We start from the raw sequence: 11,921 nt of genomic DNA on the forward strand, positions 1-11,921 counted from the left end.
AACAGCGCCCAGCTGAAAACAAAGTGCTGTACACATGAGATGCCAAAAAAGATACACTGAATAAAAGTTTTCATTAAAATTAAAATTAAATAAAGAATTATAAAACAATGTAATTAAAATTTTAAAAATTAAAATTATAATTCCAGCACAAAAGCAAAAAAAAAATTGTAAAAATAATTATTAGAATTAAATTGTACACAGTTATTTTCCACATTGTAAACAGAAAGAACAATTAATTCTAAGTGCTGTGGTTTAAATTTCACAAAATGGGAAGATCTATAACTTTTACTGCTGTGGCTCACTTTTGGAGCCAAATGATTTTTGATTAGTCTTTAACAAAAAGGATGGAAGTTAAGTGCAGTCACTTGCACTTTGTCGTCACACCGTATCGTGTCCGCGGTAAAGTGCAGTCAGTTGCACTTGTCGTTACACTGTATCGTGTCCGCGGTGAAGTGCAGTCAGTTGCACTTCTCGTTACACTGTATCGTGTCCGCGGTAAGTGCAGCAGTTGCACTGTCGTACACTGTATCGGAGTCAGTTGCACTTTGTCTTTACACTGTATCGTGTCCGCGGTGAAGTGCAGTCAGTTGCACTTGTCGTTACACTGTATCGTGTCCGCGGTGAAGTGCAGTCAGTTGCACTTGTCGTTACACTGTATCGTGTCCGCGGTGAAGTGCAGTCAGTTGCACTTGTCGTTACACTGTATCGTGTCCGCGGTGAAGTGCAGTCAGTTGCACTTGTCGTTACACTGTATCGTGTCCGCGGTGAAGTTGCAGTCAGTTGCACTTGTCGTTACACTGTATCGTGTCCGCGGTGAAGTGCAGTCAGTTGCACTTGTCGTTACACTGTATCGTTGTCCGCGGTGAAGTGCAGGCAGTTGCACTTTTCGTTACACCGTATCGTGTCCGCGGTAAAGGGCAGTCAGTGCACTTCTCGTTACACCGTATCGCGTCCGCGGTAAAGTGCAGTCAGTTGCACTTGTCGTTACACTGTATCGTGTCCGCGGTGAAGTGCAGTCAGTTGCACTTCTCGTTACACTGCACTGTATCATGTCCGCGGTGAAGTGCAGTCAGTTGCACTTGTCTTTACACTGTATCGTGTCCGCGGTGAAGTGCAGTCAGTTGCACTTGTCGTTACACTGTATCGTGTCCGCGGTAAAGTGCAGTCAGTTGCACTTGTCGTTACACTGTATCGTGTCCGCGGTGAAGTGCAGTCAGTTGCACTTGTCTTTACACTGTATCGTGTCCGCGGTAAAGTGCAGTCAGTTGCACTTTGTCGTTACACTGTATCGTGTCCGCGGTGAAGTGCAGTCAGTTGCACTTGTCGTTACACTGTATCGTGTCCGCGGTGAAGTGCAGTCAGTTGCACTTCTCGTTACACCGTATCGTGTCCGCGGTAAAGTGCAGTCAGTTGCACTTCTTGTTACACCGTATCGTGTCCGCGGTAAAGTGCAGTCAGTTGCACTTGTCGTTACACTGTATCGTGTCCGCGGTGAAGTGCAGTCAGTTGCACTTCTCGTTACACTGTATCATGTCCGCGGTGAAGTGCAGTCAGTTGCACTTGTCTTTACACTGTATCGTGTCCGCGGTGAAGTGCAGTCAGTTGCACTTGTCGTTACACTGTATCGTGTCCGCGGTGAAGTGCAGTCAGTTGCACTTGTCTTTACACTGTATCGTGTCAGCGGTAAAGTGCAGTCAGTTGCACTTTGTCGTTACACTGTATCGTGTACGCGGTGAAGTGCAGTCAGTTGCACTTCTCGTTACACTGTATCGTGTCCGCGGTGAAGTGCAGTCAGTTGCACTTGTCGTTACACTGTATCGTGTCCGCGGTAAAGTGCAGTCAGTTGCACTTGTCGTTACACTGTATCGTGTCCGCGGTGAAGTGCAGTCAGTTGCACTTGTCTTTACACTGTATAGTGTCCGCGGTGAAGTGCAGTCAGTTGCACTTGTCGTTACACTGTATCGTGTCCGCGGTAAAGTGCAGTCAGTTGCACTTGTCTTTACACTGTATCGTGTCAGCGGTAAAGTGCAGTCAGTTGCACTTTGTCGTTACACTGTATCGTGTACGCGGTGAAGTGCAGTCAGTTGCACTTCTCGTTACACTGTATCGTGTCCGCGGTGAAGTGCAGTCAGTTGCACTTGTCGTTACACTGTATCGTGTCCGCGGTGAAGTGCAGTCAGTTGCACTTGTCGTTACACTGTATCGTGTCCGCGGTAAAGTGCAGTCAGTTGCACTTGTCGTTACACTGTATCGTGTCCGCGGTGAAGTGCAGTCAGTTGCACTTGTCTTTACACTGTATAGTGTCCGCGGTGAAGTGCAGTCAGTTGAACTTCTCGTTACACTGTATCGTGTCCGCGGTGAAGTGCAGTCAGTTGCACTTGTCGTTACACTGTATCGCGTCTGCGGTGAAGTGCAGTCAGTTGCACTTCTCGTTACACCGTATCGTGTCCGCGGTAAAGTGCACTCAGTTGCACTTCTTGTTACACCGTATCGTGTCCGCGGTAAAGTGCAGTCAGTTGTACTTCTCGTTACACCGTATCGTGTCCGCGGTGAAGTGCAGTCAGTTGCACTTCTCGTTACACCGTATCGTGTCCGCGGTGAAGTGCAGTCAGTTGCACTTCTCGTTACACTGTATCGTGTCCGCGGTGAAGTGCAGTCAGTTGCACTTTGTTGTCACACTGTATCGTGTCCGCGGTGAAGTGCAGTCAGTTGCACTTGTCGTTACACCGTATCGCGTCCGCGGTGAAGTGCAGTCAGTTGCACTTGTCGTTACACCGTATCGTGTCCGCGGTGAAGTGCAGTCAGTTGCACTTGTCGTTACACTGTATCGTGTCCGCGGTAAAGTGCAGTCAGTTGCACTTGTCGTTACACTGTATCGTGTCCGCGGTGAAGTGCAGTCAGTTGCACTTGTCTTTACACTGTATCGTGTCCGCGGTGAAGTGCAGTCAGTTGCACTTGTCTTTACACTGTATCGTGTCCGCGGTGAAGTGCAGTCAGTTGCACTTTGTCGTTACACTGTATCGTGTCCGCGGTGAAGTGCAGTCAGTTGCACTTCTCGTTACACTGTATCGTGTCCGCGGTGAAGTGCAGTCAGTTGCACTTGTCGTTACACTGTATCGTGTCCGCGGTAAAGTGCACTCAGTTGCACTTCTTGTTACACCGTATCGTGTCCGCGGTAAAGTGCAGTCAGTTGCACTTCTCGTTACACTGTATCGTGTCCGCGGTGAAGTGCAGTCAGTTGCACTTGTCTTTACACTGTATCGTGTCAGCGGTAAAGTGCAGTCAGTTGCACTTTGTCGTTACACTGTATCGTGTCCGCGGTGAAATGCAGTCAGTTGCACTTCTCGTTACACTGTATCGTGTCCGCGGTGAAGTGCAGTCAGTTGCACTTCTCGTTACACTGTATCGCGTCTGCGGTGAAGTGCAGTCAGTTGCACTTCTCGTTACACCGTATCGTGTCCGCGGTAAAGTGCAGTCAGTTGCACTTCTCGTTACACCGTATCGTGTCCGCGGTGAAGTGCAGTCAGTTGCACTTCTCGTTACACCGTATCGCGTCCGCGGTGAAGTGCAGTCAGTTGCACTTTTCGTTACACCGTGTCGCGTCCGCGGTGAAGTGCAGTCAGTTGCACTTCTCGTTACACCGTATCGCGTCCGCGGTGAAGTGCAGTCAGTTGCACTTGTCGTTACACCGTATCGCGTCCGCGGTGAAGTGCAGTCAGTTGCACTTGTCGTTACACCGTATCGTGTCCGCGGTGAAGTGCAGTCAGTTGCACTTGTCGTTACACCGTATCGTGTCCGCGTTAAAATGCAGCCAGTTGCACTTGTCGTTACACCGTATCGTGTCCGCGGTAAAGTGCAGTCAGTTGCACTTGTCGTTACACCGTGTTGTGTCCGCGGTGAAGTGCAGTCAGTTGCACTTGTCTTTACACCGTATCGTGTCCGCGTTAAAATGCAGTCAGTTGCACTTGTCTTTACACCGTATCGTGTCCGCGTTAAAATGCAGCCAGTTGCACTTGTCGTTACACCGTATCGTGTCCGCGGTAAAGTGCAGTCAGTTGCACTTGTCGTTACACCGTATCGTGTCCGCGGTAAAGTGCAGCCAGTTGCACTTGTCGTTACACCGTATCGTGTCCGCGGTAAAGTGCAGTCAGTTGCATTTGTCGTTACACTGTATCGTGTCCGCGGGAAAGTGCAGTCAGTTGCATTTGTCGTTACACCGTATCGTGTCCGCGGTAAAGTGCAGTCAGTTGCACTTGTCGTTACACCGTATCGTGTCCGCGGTAAAGTGCAGCCAGTTGCACTTGTCGTTACACCGTATCGTGTCCGCGGTAAAGTGCAGTCAGTTGAATCCAACATGCGAAACTCATCTGAGCTAACTGAACAGGAGCTAGCCAAATGGTTGTAGCATGCATTTTGAGAAATAACACAATTTCTCTGATAAAAGTAAAAACAAAACAAAGAACAAAAACAAAAAAAACAAAAAAAGAAAATAAAAACACTACTTTAAATTCCTCCACTAAATTGTTAGCATTTTTTCTTTGTACATTTGGACTATTCCACTCACTTGCAAACAGCGGTCAAGACTCAAACCCCACAAGGCTGTTCCTCTCTCTCAGAAAGAAGAGACTTACAGTTCAGCTGTTGACCGGTTAGTTGGTGTTCAGCAGGATGACGGTGTGAATCCATCTTCTCCTTTTTTTTATGGTTTCCGTAGATCAGAAAACCAACAATAACAACAAAAACAAGCAGCACAGCAAAAATTGACAGACCAACTATCAGTCTTGTCTTCTCTTGTCTGGTTTCTTTCAATTCATCCTTCTCTTGTATTGGCTGACCTGCAGGTGAGAAACAGGTGTGAGGTGTCAGCTGTCAGGTAGGTGATGAGTGAAGAACAGAACAGAATCCATTTCCTCTTCAAACTGCTGTCAGACATTATCTACTGCACTCTGATCACATCACTCAGACCAGCTGCTTTCTACAAAGTCTCATCAACAACATCTTTAGAAACAAACATCAACAACCAGGAAGCAGCTTCACCTCTGATCACACACACACTCAACTCTACTCACTCACCTGGAGGATCAACAACTCTCAGATATATTATACTGACGGGATCAATTTCCAGATACGCTCTCTTCCTGCGGCTTGTTCCTGTCCTCACACGACATTCATATTTGCCTGTATCAGCAGTCGTAACATTCTTCAGAATCAAAGACGCATCTCCGTCTTTTAGATACACCCGGTTCACAAAAGATGGATGCTGGTGTTTTGGATCGGACCGCCCATCCCGATACAAAAGGACATATTCCTCATTTAGATCAGGTCTGCTCCACTCTATACCTATGATGTTGTCTGGAGCTTGACATGGCAGAGTAACATCCTGTTCAGTCTCAGTTGTGATGATTTCCTGGCCTGAAAGAGGAAACAACACAGCGCAAAGTGTTTAATGTAAAACTGCACAGTGACATTTGCCAGAGTCTGCCAGACATGGCCACCCACAGTATAAAAATCTACAGTCAGAAAGCCCTAATTCTGAATGGGTAACATCATTGTACATCTGCTACAGTCATGATTGCACCAGGGCTGGACTGACTTTTTGATGGCATTTTACACACAGTACTGGTGCAGAATCTAGAAAATGTGGGAAAATGCTGGCATCATATACAGTAATTAGCTACTTCTGAAGAAATTATGATGGGACCCTGAAAAAAAATTACTATATACAATAACAGATTTCTATACATTTGACATCACATGACTAAGGTTTTAAGATTCAGATAATTATTTATTAAAGCTAGACATTTTAAATGTTGTTGTTGTTTTTAATTTATGTCAAATATATAAAGGTACATTTAATAAAGAAAATAAGAGAGAGAAAAATACTATAAAAAAGTCAATACATTTCAATATAACTACAGTTCTGATTCATTTACATGTTGAAGGGGAGAATAAGATAGAAAAGTATTTATTTTTGCCCTCCTCTCCCTGTTAATGCACTAACTGGCCCCCAGGCAAAACTTTGCTAGATCCGCCCCTGCACAGTTACCAGCTGTCAGCTACCTAAAAAAGGATCCTGGTGTTATTTGTCTCTCAGAAACAGTTCATAACTTCCCTTCAACTCATTCATGTCACCTAAAAGGTAAACCTGTTTCTCCATCACCTGTTCAGCTCTGATGATTCAGTAAGGACATCTCCTGGTTTCATCCTCATGTTTCCCTCTCACCACATAACCAAACTGATATCATGACCAGCAGCTTTACAGCTGTGGCTCCAGCAAACCTCAGCTGATACTAGAAAGTAATAATAAATTAATTCTAACAACAGCTGATCAAGTTTAATCGTGCTGCTGTTGTTTATCCGCTGGTTTCCTCTTTCTTAGGCAAAGTGAGCGATAAACAAACAAGAGAGAAAAGTCGATTGAAGTAGCAACAGAAGAGGGAGGGGAGAGAATGAGAGAAGAAGAAACAGCTGACAGCATAAAGACACAGAATAACTCCAGCTTTGTGTCTTTTCCATTCTAGCTGAAGTACGGGACAAACTGTGTTTCCTTTCAGCTCAGTAAGAAACGCGTAATATTTTTTCTGAATGCTCGACGATTCCGTTTTTTATGGGACAGTTGAAAACTCTAATAACTAACCTTGTGAATAAAATAAAGTTCACTATCAGTAACATCATAGCACCCATCCAGCTTTATAGAAACTCCGTCATGCTAGCTAGTACAAGTTATTGTAACTGAGGGTAAAAAGTCAGCACAACAAAAATAAACTCCACCTAAAATTGGTTTATATCTGACCCAGATAGACTGCAGGTCATAACTTCTCACCTGAAGTTCAGTTCACCTGATACTCGGACTGGCGGCCGTCTCAGGTCTCTCTTCGTCCTGCCTCACCTTTCCCTCATCCACCTGCTGGGCTTCACCACTTGCTAATGTTAATGAATCTGTGGAAGTTCTGCAATACCCACCGCTAAACAACTGAGTTATTTTTCCCAGCAACTGGTCAATCCACCACCTTTCAGTTTTTATACCATTCCGAGAAAAAAAAGAGAAAAAAAACAAACATCGGCCCATGAAAACTAAAAATCACCATCAGGCATACCGGGTAAATGCCCAGTATGATTTTAAAAAATCAATTTAATAAACTTAGGGTACATAATAGAAACTTAGTAACAAAACAAATTTAAGTGTTTGAGGTGACAAACTCAAAGGCCCACACCCTGCAGGCCCCAGGGTACCATCTGGAACTACTACCATTTTTACAAACACAAAAGCTATGAAGACATTTCAAGAATGTCATTTCAACCCTGTGTGTTGCATAGTTTTGCTTTAGAAAACCCAAGAGTCATTAAACAGTTCTTTCGGTGGGATTTAATTTACTGAAGCAGAAATACATTTCACTTATTTAGTTATCACAGAAAAAAACAGGACAGATTCACAGATATGTTATTCAGTAAACACTGAGTTTACTATAGTCTGTACTGCAGTCTCCCATTATGGGTTAATTCTGAGCAGGAAACCCAGAAACGGACTGCTGCTCTGAAGCTGAGAGGTTATTTTAGCAAGAGGGATTTGTTTATTTTTTATTACACTAATATAAATTACATGACGCTGATGATGATCCTTTGGACTTTGTCTATCACGGTGCATTAGGATTTATAACTGGTTGTAAACTTGTAACACTGTACTTTATATTTTCTGGTTGACTGGACCTTATTGGCCTTAAACATTAAAGACATTAAATAACATTCAAAATTGTCAACCTTTTCTTTTATTAAAAATGAAATATTAAAAGTATCTTATTTCCATATGGCTAAATATAAAAAATAAATAAAAAATATTTGTTTTGGTATGATATCTAAATCAGATATGCAGTTTCATTTCTTAGAAATCAAAATGTTTGAAAATAATGTTTACATATATAAAAATATACTCTCAACTTTGATGAGGGAATCTTTACATAGTATTGTGCATTACAGACAGTTTTGGAGGGATTGTGTGTGTTGTGTGTGGCTGTCAATAGTTTCAGAGTTAAAGTGTAGAAAAATATTGGAAGGCTGCTGTGTGTTTATTCCTCAATTATCATCTATCAGCTATCAGTGAGGCCTTTGCATGACGTAAACAATGAGCTAACGTTTAAATAACTGAAGTTGGTCCAAAGTCATTTTCTATATCAGAAAATAGTTTAACTTACCACCGAAGGAAGTTGGGGTGAAAACGGCCAACAGTAAAATCAACCGGAGACAGAATGAAGACGTTGCATCAGACATGTCAGCTGTCCGAACAACAGAAACTGAAAAAAAGATTCGAGATTAAATTAAATCTACCGAGTCCGAGAGTTAAAACTCAAAGGTAAAAAGGTAAAAATGCTCAAAGTTTTCGGTCATTTCCTTTCACTTTACTGTTTTTCAAAGAAACACCTGAAGAAACAACAGCTCGCCCCGTGTGACGTATGACGTAGACATTTACAACATCCAGAAATCATGAGGTAAACATCGACAGTAAAATTTGTGACAGGAGTTTCTAATCATGCTGTGAAGTCAAATTAAAGCTGTCATCAAAGCAAGAACAAACCTTTAATCCACATGTAATCGAGTGGCTAAAATTCCACAATAACACAATGCGTTACTTCCGCGAACACTTAGGTGCGCTCAGCCTCCCTACTGTCATGGTTCGAATTTGAGGAGAAGACAAACGGCTGCATGGTCTCAGTAGGTGTCAGAATAGGTGATTTTATTATACATATGTACATATGGGGAAGATGAGCAGCACAAGCCTCTAAGCGCTGGTCTCCCACCGAACAACCACGTCACAAGGTTTTTATTACACTGATGACGTCACACAGTCAGACCTTACTGGCAATGATAACAGTTTCTCGCACTCAAAAAGTTCCCCTTATATGGACATCAACTGCTACTTTAGAGAAAAACAAGTGTGTATTACATTGTGCACTTTGTGAAAGTGTATCTATCAGAGAAACTGTCCTCAGACGACCCTCCTATTATTACTAAATGTGTATGTGAACGTGCGTGTCTTATACAAGTACGTGCATGTGATCACAGGCCGGCGTACGTGCAGAACTGAACGCAGACAGGCCCGAATCCAACTGGACTGGTGTGATTGCAATGTAGTGCAACAACTTTAATCATCTGTGTGCATTATTATTTGCTCAGAATAACATAGATGTAATTCAAAGATTATTCTGTCAACTGATTCAACAATGGTAAATGATTAATGGTTGATACTTCTGCTTATAACTGTGATCATAAGAATACAAAATAAAATATCTCCTGGTCACATTCCTCCTCTTTGGGCTGGCTTGCCAGCCCAACTCACACCATGATGTGTCTCCAAACCAAACAAACACGTTATGACACTTATCAACCCCAACACCTCCGTTGTTTTCCAATTGACCCACAACCCAGCTGTTCTTTTAGCTTCAGACTCGAGTTTCAGCCTGTCACGCTTCAGGCCTCCTTGCCACCTCCTCTTGGAGTGAAGAAACGCCCTCGGATTCTTCTTTCTTCGACTCGCCAGGTAGACTACTGAGCGAGCCAGCCACGTTGCAGAGGATTATTCTGCCTCTGTTTACCACCTGCGTTGTGACTTGGAATACGCCTTTCCCTGGGCTACCCTCAGCTCATTCACCCTCGTTGGTCTGGTGTTCCTGGATTTCCGCCACCCCTTCATGGTTATTACTGTGTTAATGGGACCCATCCTTTTGAGGTGAGTACCCGGAACCCAAACGCCATGAGCCTTGGACCCAGGTGGTGTCTCGGCCGTCACTGTGTCTATCTCTGCTGCGAAGGATCCTCACCTATCTGTGACCTCGTCTGGTGTCTGTTCCCTCCTCTGCAAGAGACAGAAAGCCAACACACCTCTCTTCCTACCCCTAATATGCTAATGTTGTTATCTACTGACCTTCATAGACTAAGTGCCAGCTCGTTACAAGCACATTTGCAATGTGTGTATAAAAGTAAACAACAGACATCAAAACAAATTGGGCATTCTTAATTCCAACTTCCATTTAAATGTAGTACTCAGTTTCTGATCATCTAATTATGCTCCTCCCTGGTTCTCTAAATTGTCAAAAAACTTTTAATTTTGGTCATACCTAAATTATTAAAACACGAACGAAATCATAGACCCCTTATATAGCTTTTACCTTATGAACCTGAGCACAATTCTATAATGAGCAACCACCTGCAATATGTACCAAAAATCCTCATGGTCACACCTGCAATCAAAGACCAGATGCACTTCATATCCGATTTAATTCTTCCTTATCTAAAACCTCCTCAGTTTCAGGTTAGTTTTGATTAGTCACAATTAATAGTTCTAGTTGTATTTGCAATCTCCCCACTGGAAACTGCACAAAAACATTACACATCCTCTCCAAAACACTCTCCCGCCAAGCTGTAACCCTGTGTAAAAACCTTAGTCAGCAGTTACATGTTAAGCTCCTTCACCTCCCAATGTACCTAAAAAGCAAATCTGTTAAATCAAACAGCTCATTTACAACCCCCTGTAGATCATAAGAATAATAAAAGATTCAGCAAAACAGACAAGTATCATGTTCAGGTTTTCTCCAATCATTAAATCACTATTATTGCCGCAATTTGTCTTATTCACACTCGGGCAATGTTACTCCACTAGTTTTTCACTCAGAGCCCCCTAATGGCCAGTTAGTGAGCTCTAGGTTAAACTGTCCCCAAATTAGTTCTTTGTTATTATTACTTGTTTTATTATTATTCTTTGTTTTCATGTCACTTGTCTGTTTTCTACTGCCCCCATTCTTACCAAAGCAAAGCAAACATTAGCAGCACATTGACCGCAGTCAAGCATCCACATTCCAGAGGTGCTATAAAAGATCTCCTGTCAGAAGAAAACATTAAGAACTGTAACGCTGTAAAGAAGAATATATATATCTATTAACGCTGCGCAGTTACCTCTATAAGCAACACAAGACACAAAAATGGCATTTAAAAGTTCACTCATCCTTGAATATTTTGTCATCCTTCTACTCCTGTAAAAAGGAACACACATAAATTCATCCACCCTCTTCTTCTATCTAGGTGGAGGTTAACCTTGAGTCGTAGTCAAGTCTTGTCATCTTTTACCAGTCAGTCCATTTGTTTTATTTCCAGTCTTTCATCCATTCATTCATTCATTCATCCATTCTTTCTTTCTTTCTTTCTTTGCTGATAGTGGAAAACATCGCCGCATTTAGATTTCCGCCCTCAGCAAAATGACGTCTTTTCCAAAAGAAAAACAAGAACTTGAGATCGGATTACCTCGCTGAATCCTTTTTTTTTTTTTTTTTTTTTAGACAGGGGCTCTCGTTTCTAATTGTCCCCACAAGTGTTTCCTCCAGAACCCATTTCAATGCGGAGAAACTCACTTACGACAATTTTCTCGCCGACGTGTAATGCTTGTAATTTCCGATGTGCAGATCTGCTTAAAGAAAAGATTCAGAAACAAAAATCAGTGCACTGTTCAAAATATAATGGGCCCCTCTCAAACATGACCATGTTTCCTAAAACTCCCTCTATTTAAAAACAAAAACAACAACCACCCAAACCTAACTGACAGAATCAGTCAGTCATCACCACATAATTCCACCTCCTCAATACACTGAAAATCTAAATAAAACCGCACAATTTGCACTTTATGCACTTTAACATGCCTAGATTCAACATACTCAAATGTTTTTTATTAACCATTCACACCATTCTATCACTCATACAAACAGCAAGCTGTTTTTATTTTTCTTTGTGTTCTAAGCCAGGTTTAATCAATGTCTATGCATTAATCATCGTGGGCTTGTCTTGTCTTTGTAGGGTTAATGCGTTTTCTGTTTGTGTATGTGAATTTGCATATGTTGCTTTTGCAGCGTGTCAGACTCCTTCATAATTCTCCACTTAAG

The 11,921-nt window shown here is 42.6% G+C and overlaps 1 protein-coding gene across 3 annotated transcripts; it reads right to left on the reverse strand.

Annotated features, from left to right (window-relative positions):
• Positions 1 to 960: 960 nt before the first annotated feature.
• Positions 961 to 8,656, reverse strand: LOC120736332 (nectin-4-like). Of its 3 annotated transcripts, none has more exons than XM_040036371.1 (4): positions 8,570 to 8,656; positions 8,190 to 8,288; positions 5,074 to 5,412; positions 961 to 4,835 (listed from the first exon to the last, which is right to left on the reverse strand). In XM_040036371.1, the coding sequence occupies exon 4, from the start codon at positions 4,354 to 4,356 to the stop codon at positions 3,283 to 3,285; it is 1,074 nt and encodes a 357-aa protein (XP_039892305.1). In that variant the 5' UTR covers positions 4,357 to 4,835; positions 5,074 to 5,412; positions 8,190 to 8,288; positions 8,570 to 8,656; the 3' UTR covers positions 961 to 3,282. The 3 variants fall into 2 exon arrangements, with proteins under 3 accessions (XP_039892305.1, XP_039892307.1, XP_039892306.1); XM_040036372.1 differs by having other exon boundaries at positions 8,190 to 8,634.
• Positions 8,657 to 11,921: the final 3,265 nt, after the last annotated feature.

The sequence above is a fragment of the Simochromis diagramma genome, unplaced genomic scaffold (genome assembly GCF_900408965.1).
Source record: "Simochromis diagramma unplaced genomic scaffold, fSimDia1.1 OVJJ01000703.1, whole genome shotgun sequence".
In the NCBI taxonomy this organism is placed as follows: Eukaryota; Metazoa; Chordata; class Actinopteri; order Cichliformes; family Cichlidae; genus Simochromis; species Simochromis diagramma.

Excerpts from the sequence above, each read along its gene's own strand:
- LOC120736332 (XM_040036371.1), bottom strand. The coding sequence starts at position 4,356 with ATGTTGGATTCAACTGACTGCACTTTACCGCGGACACGATACGGTGTA.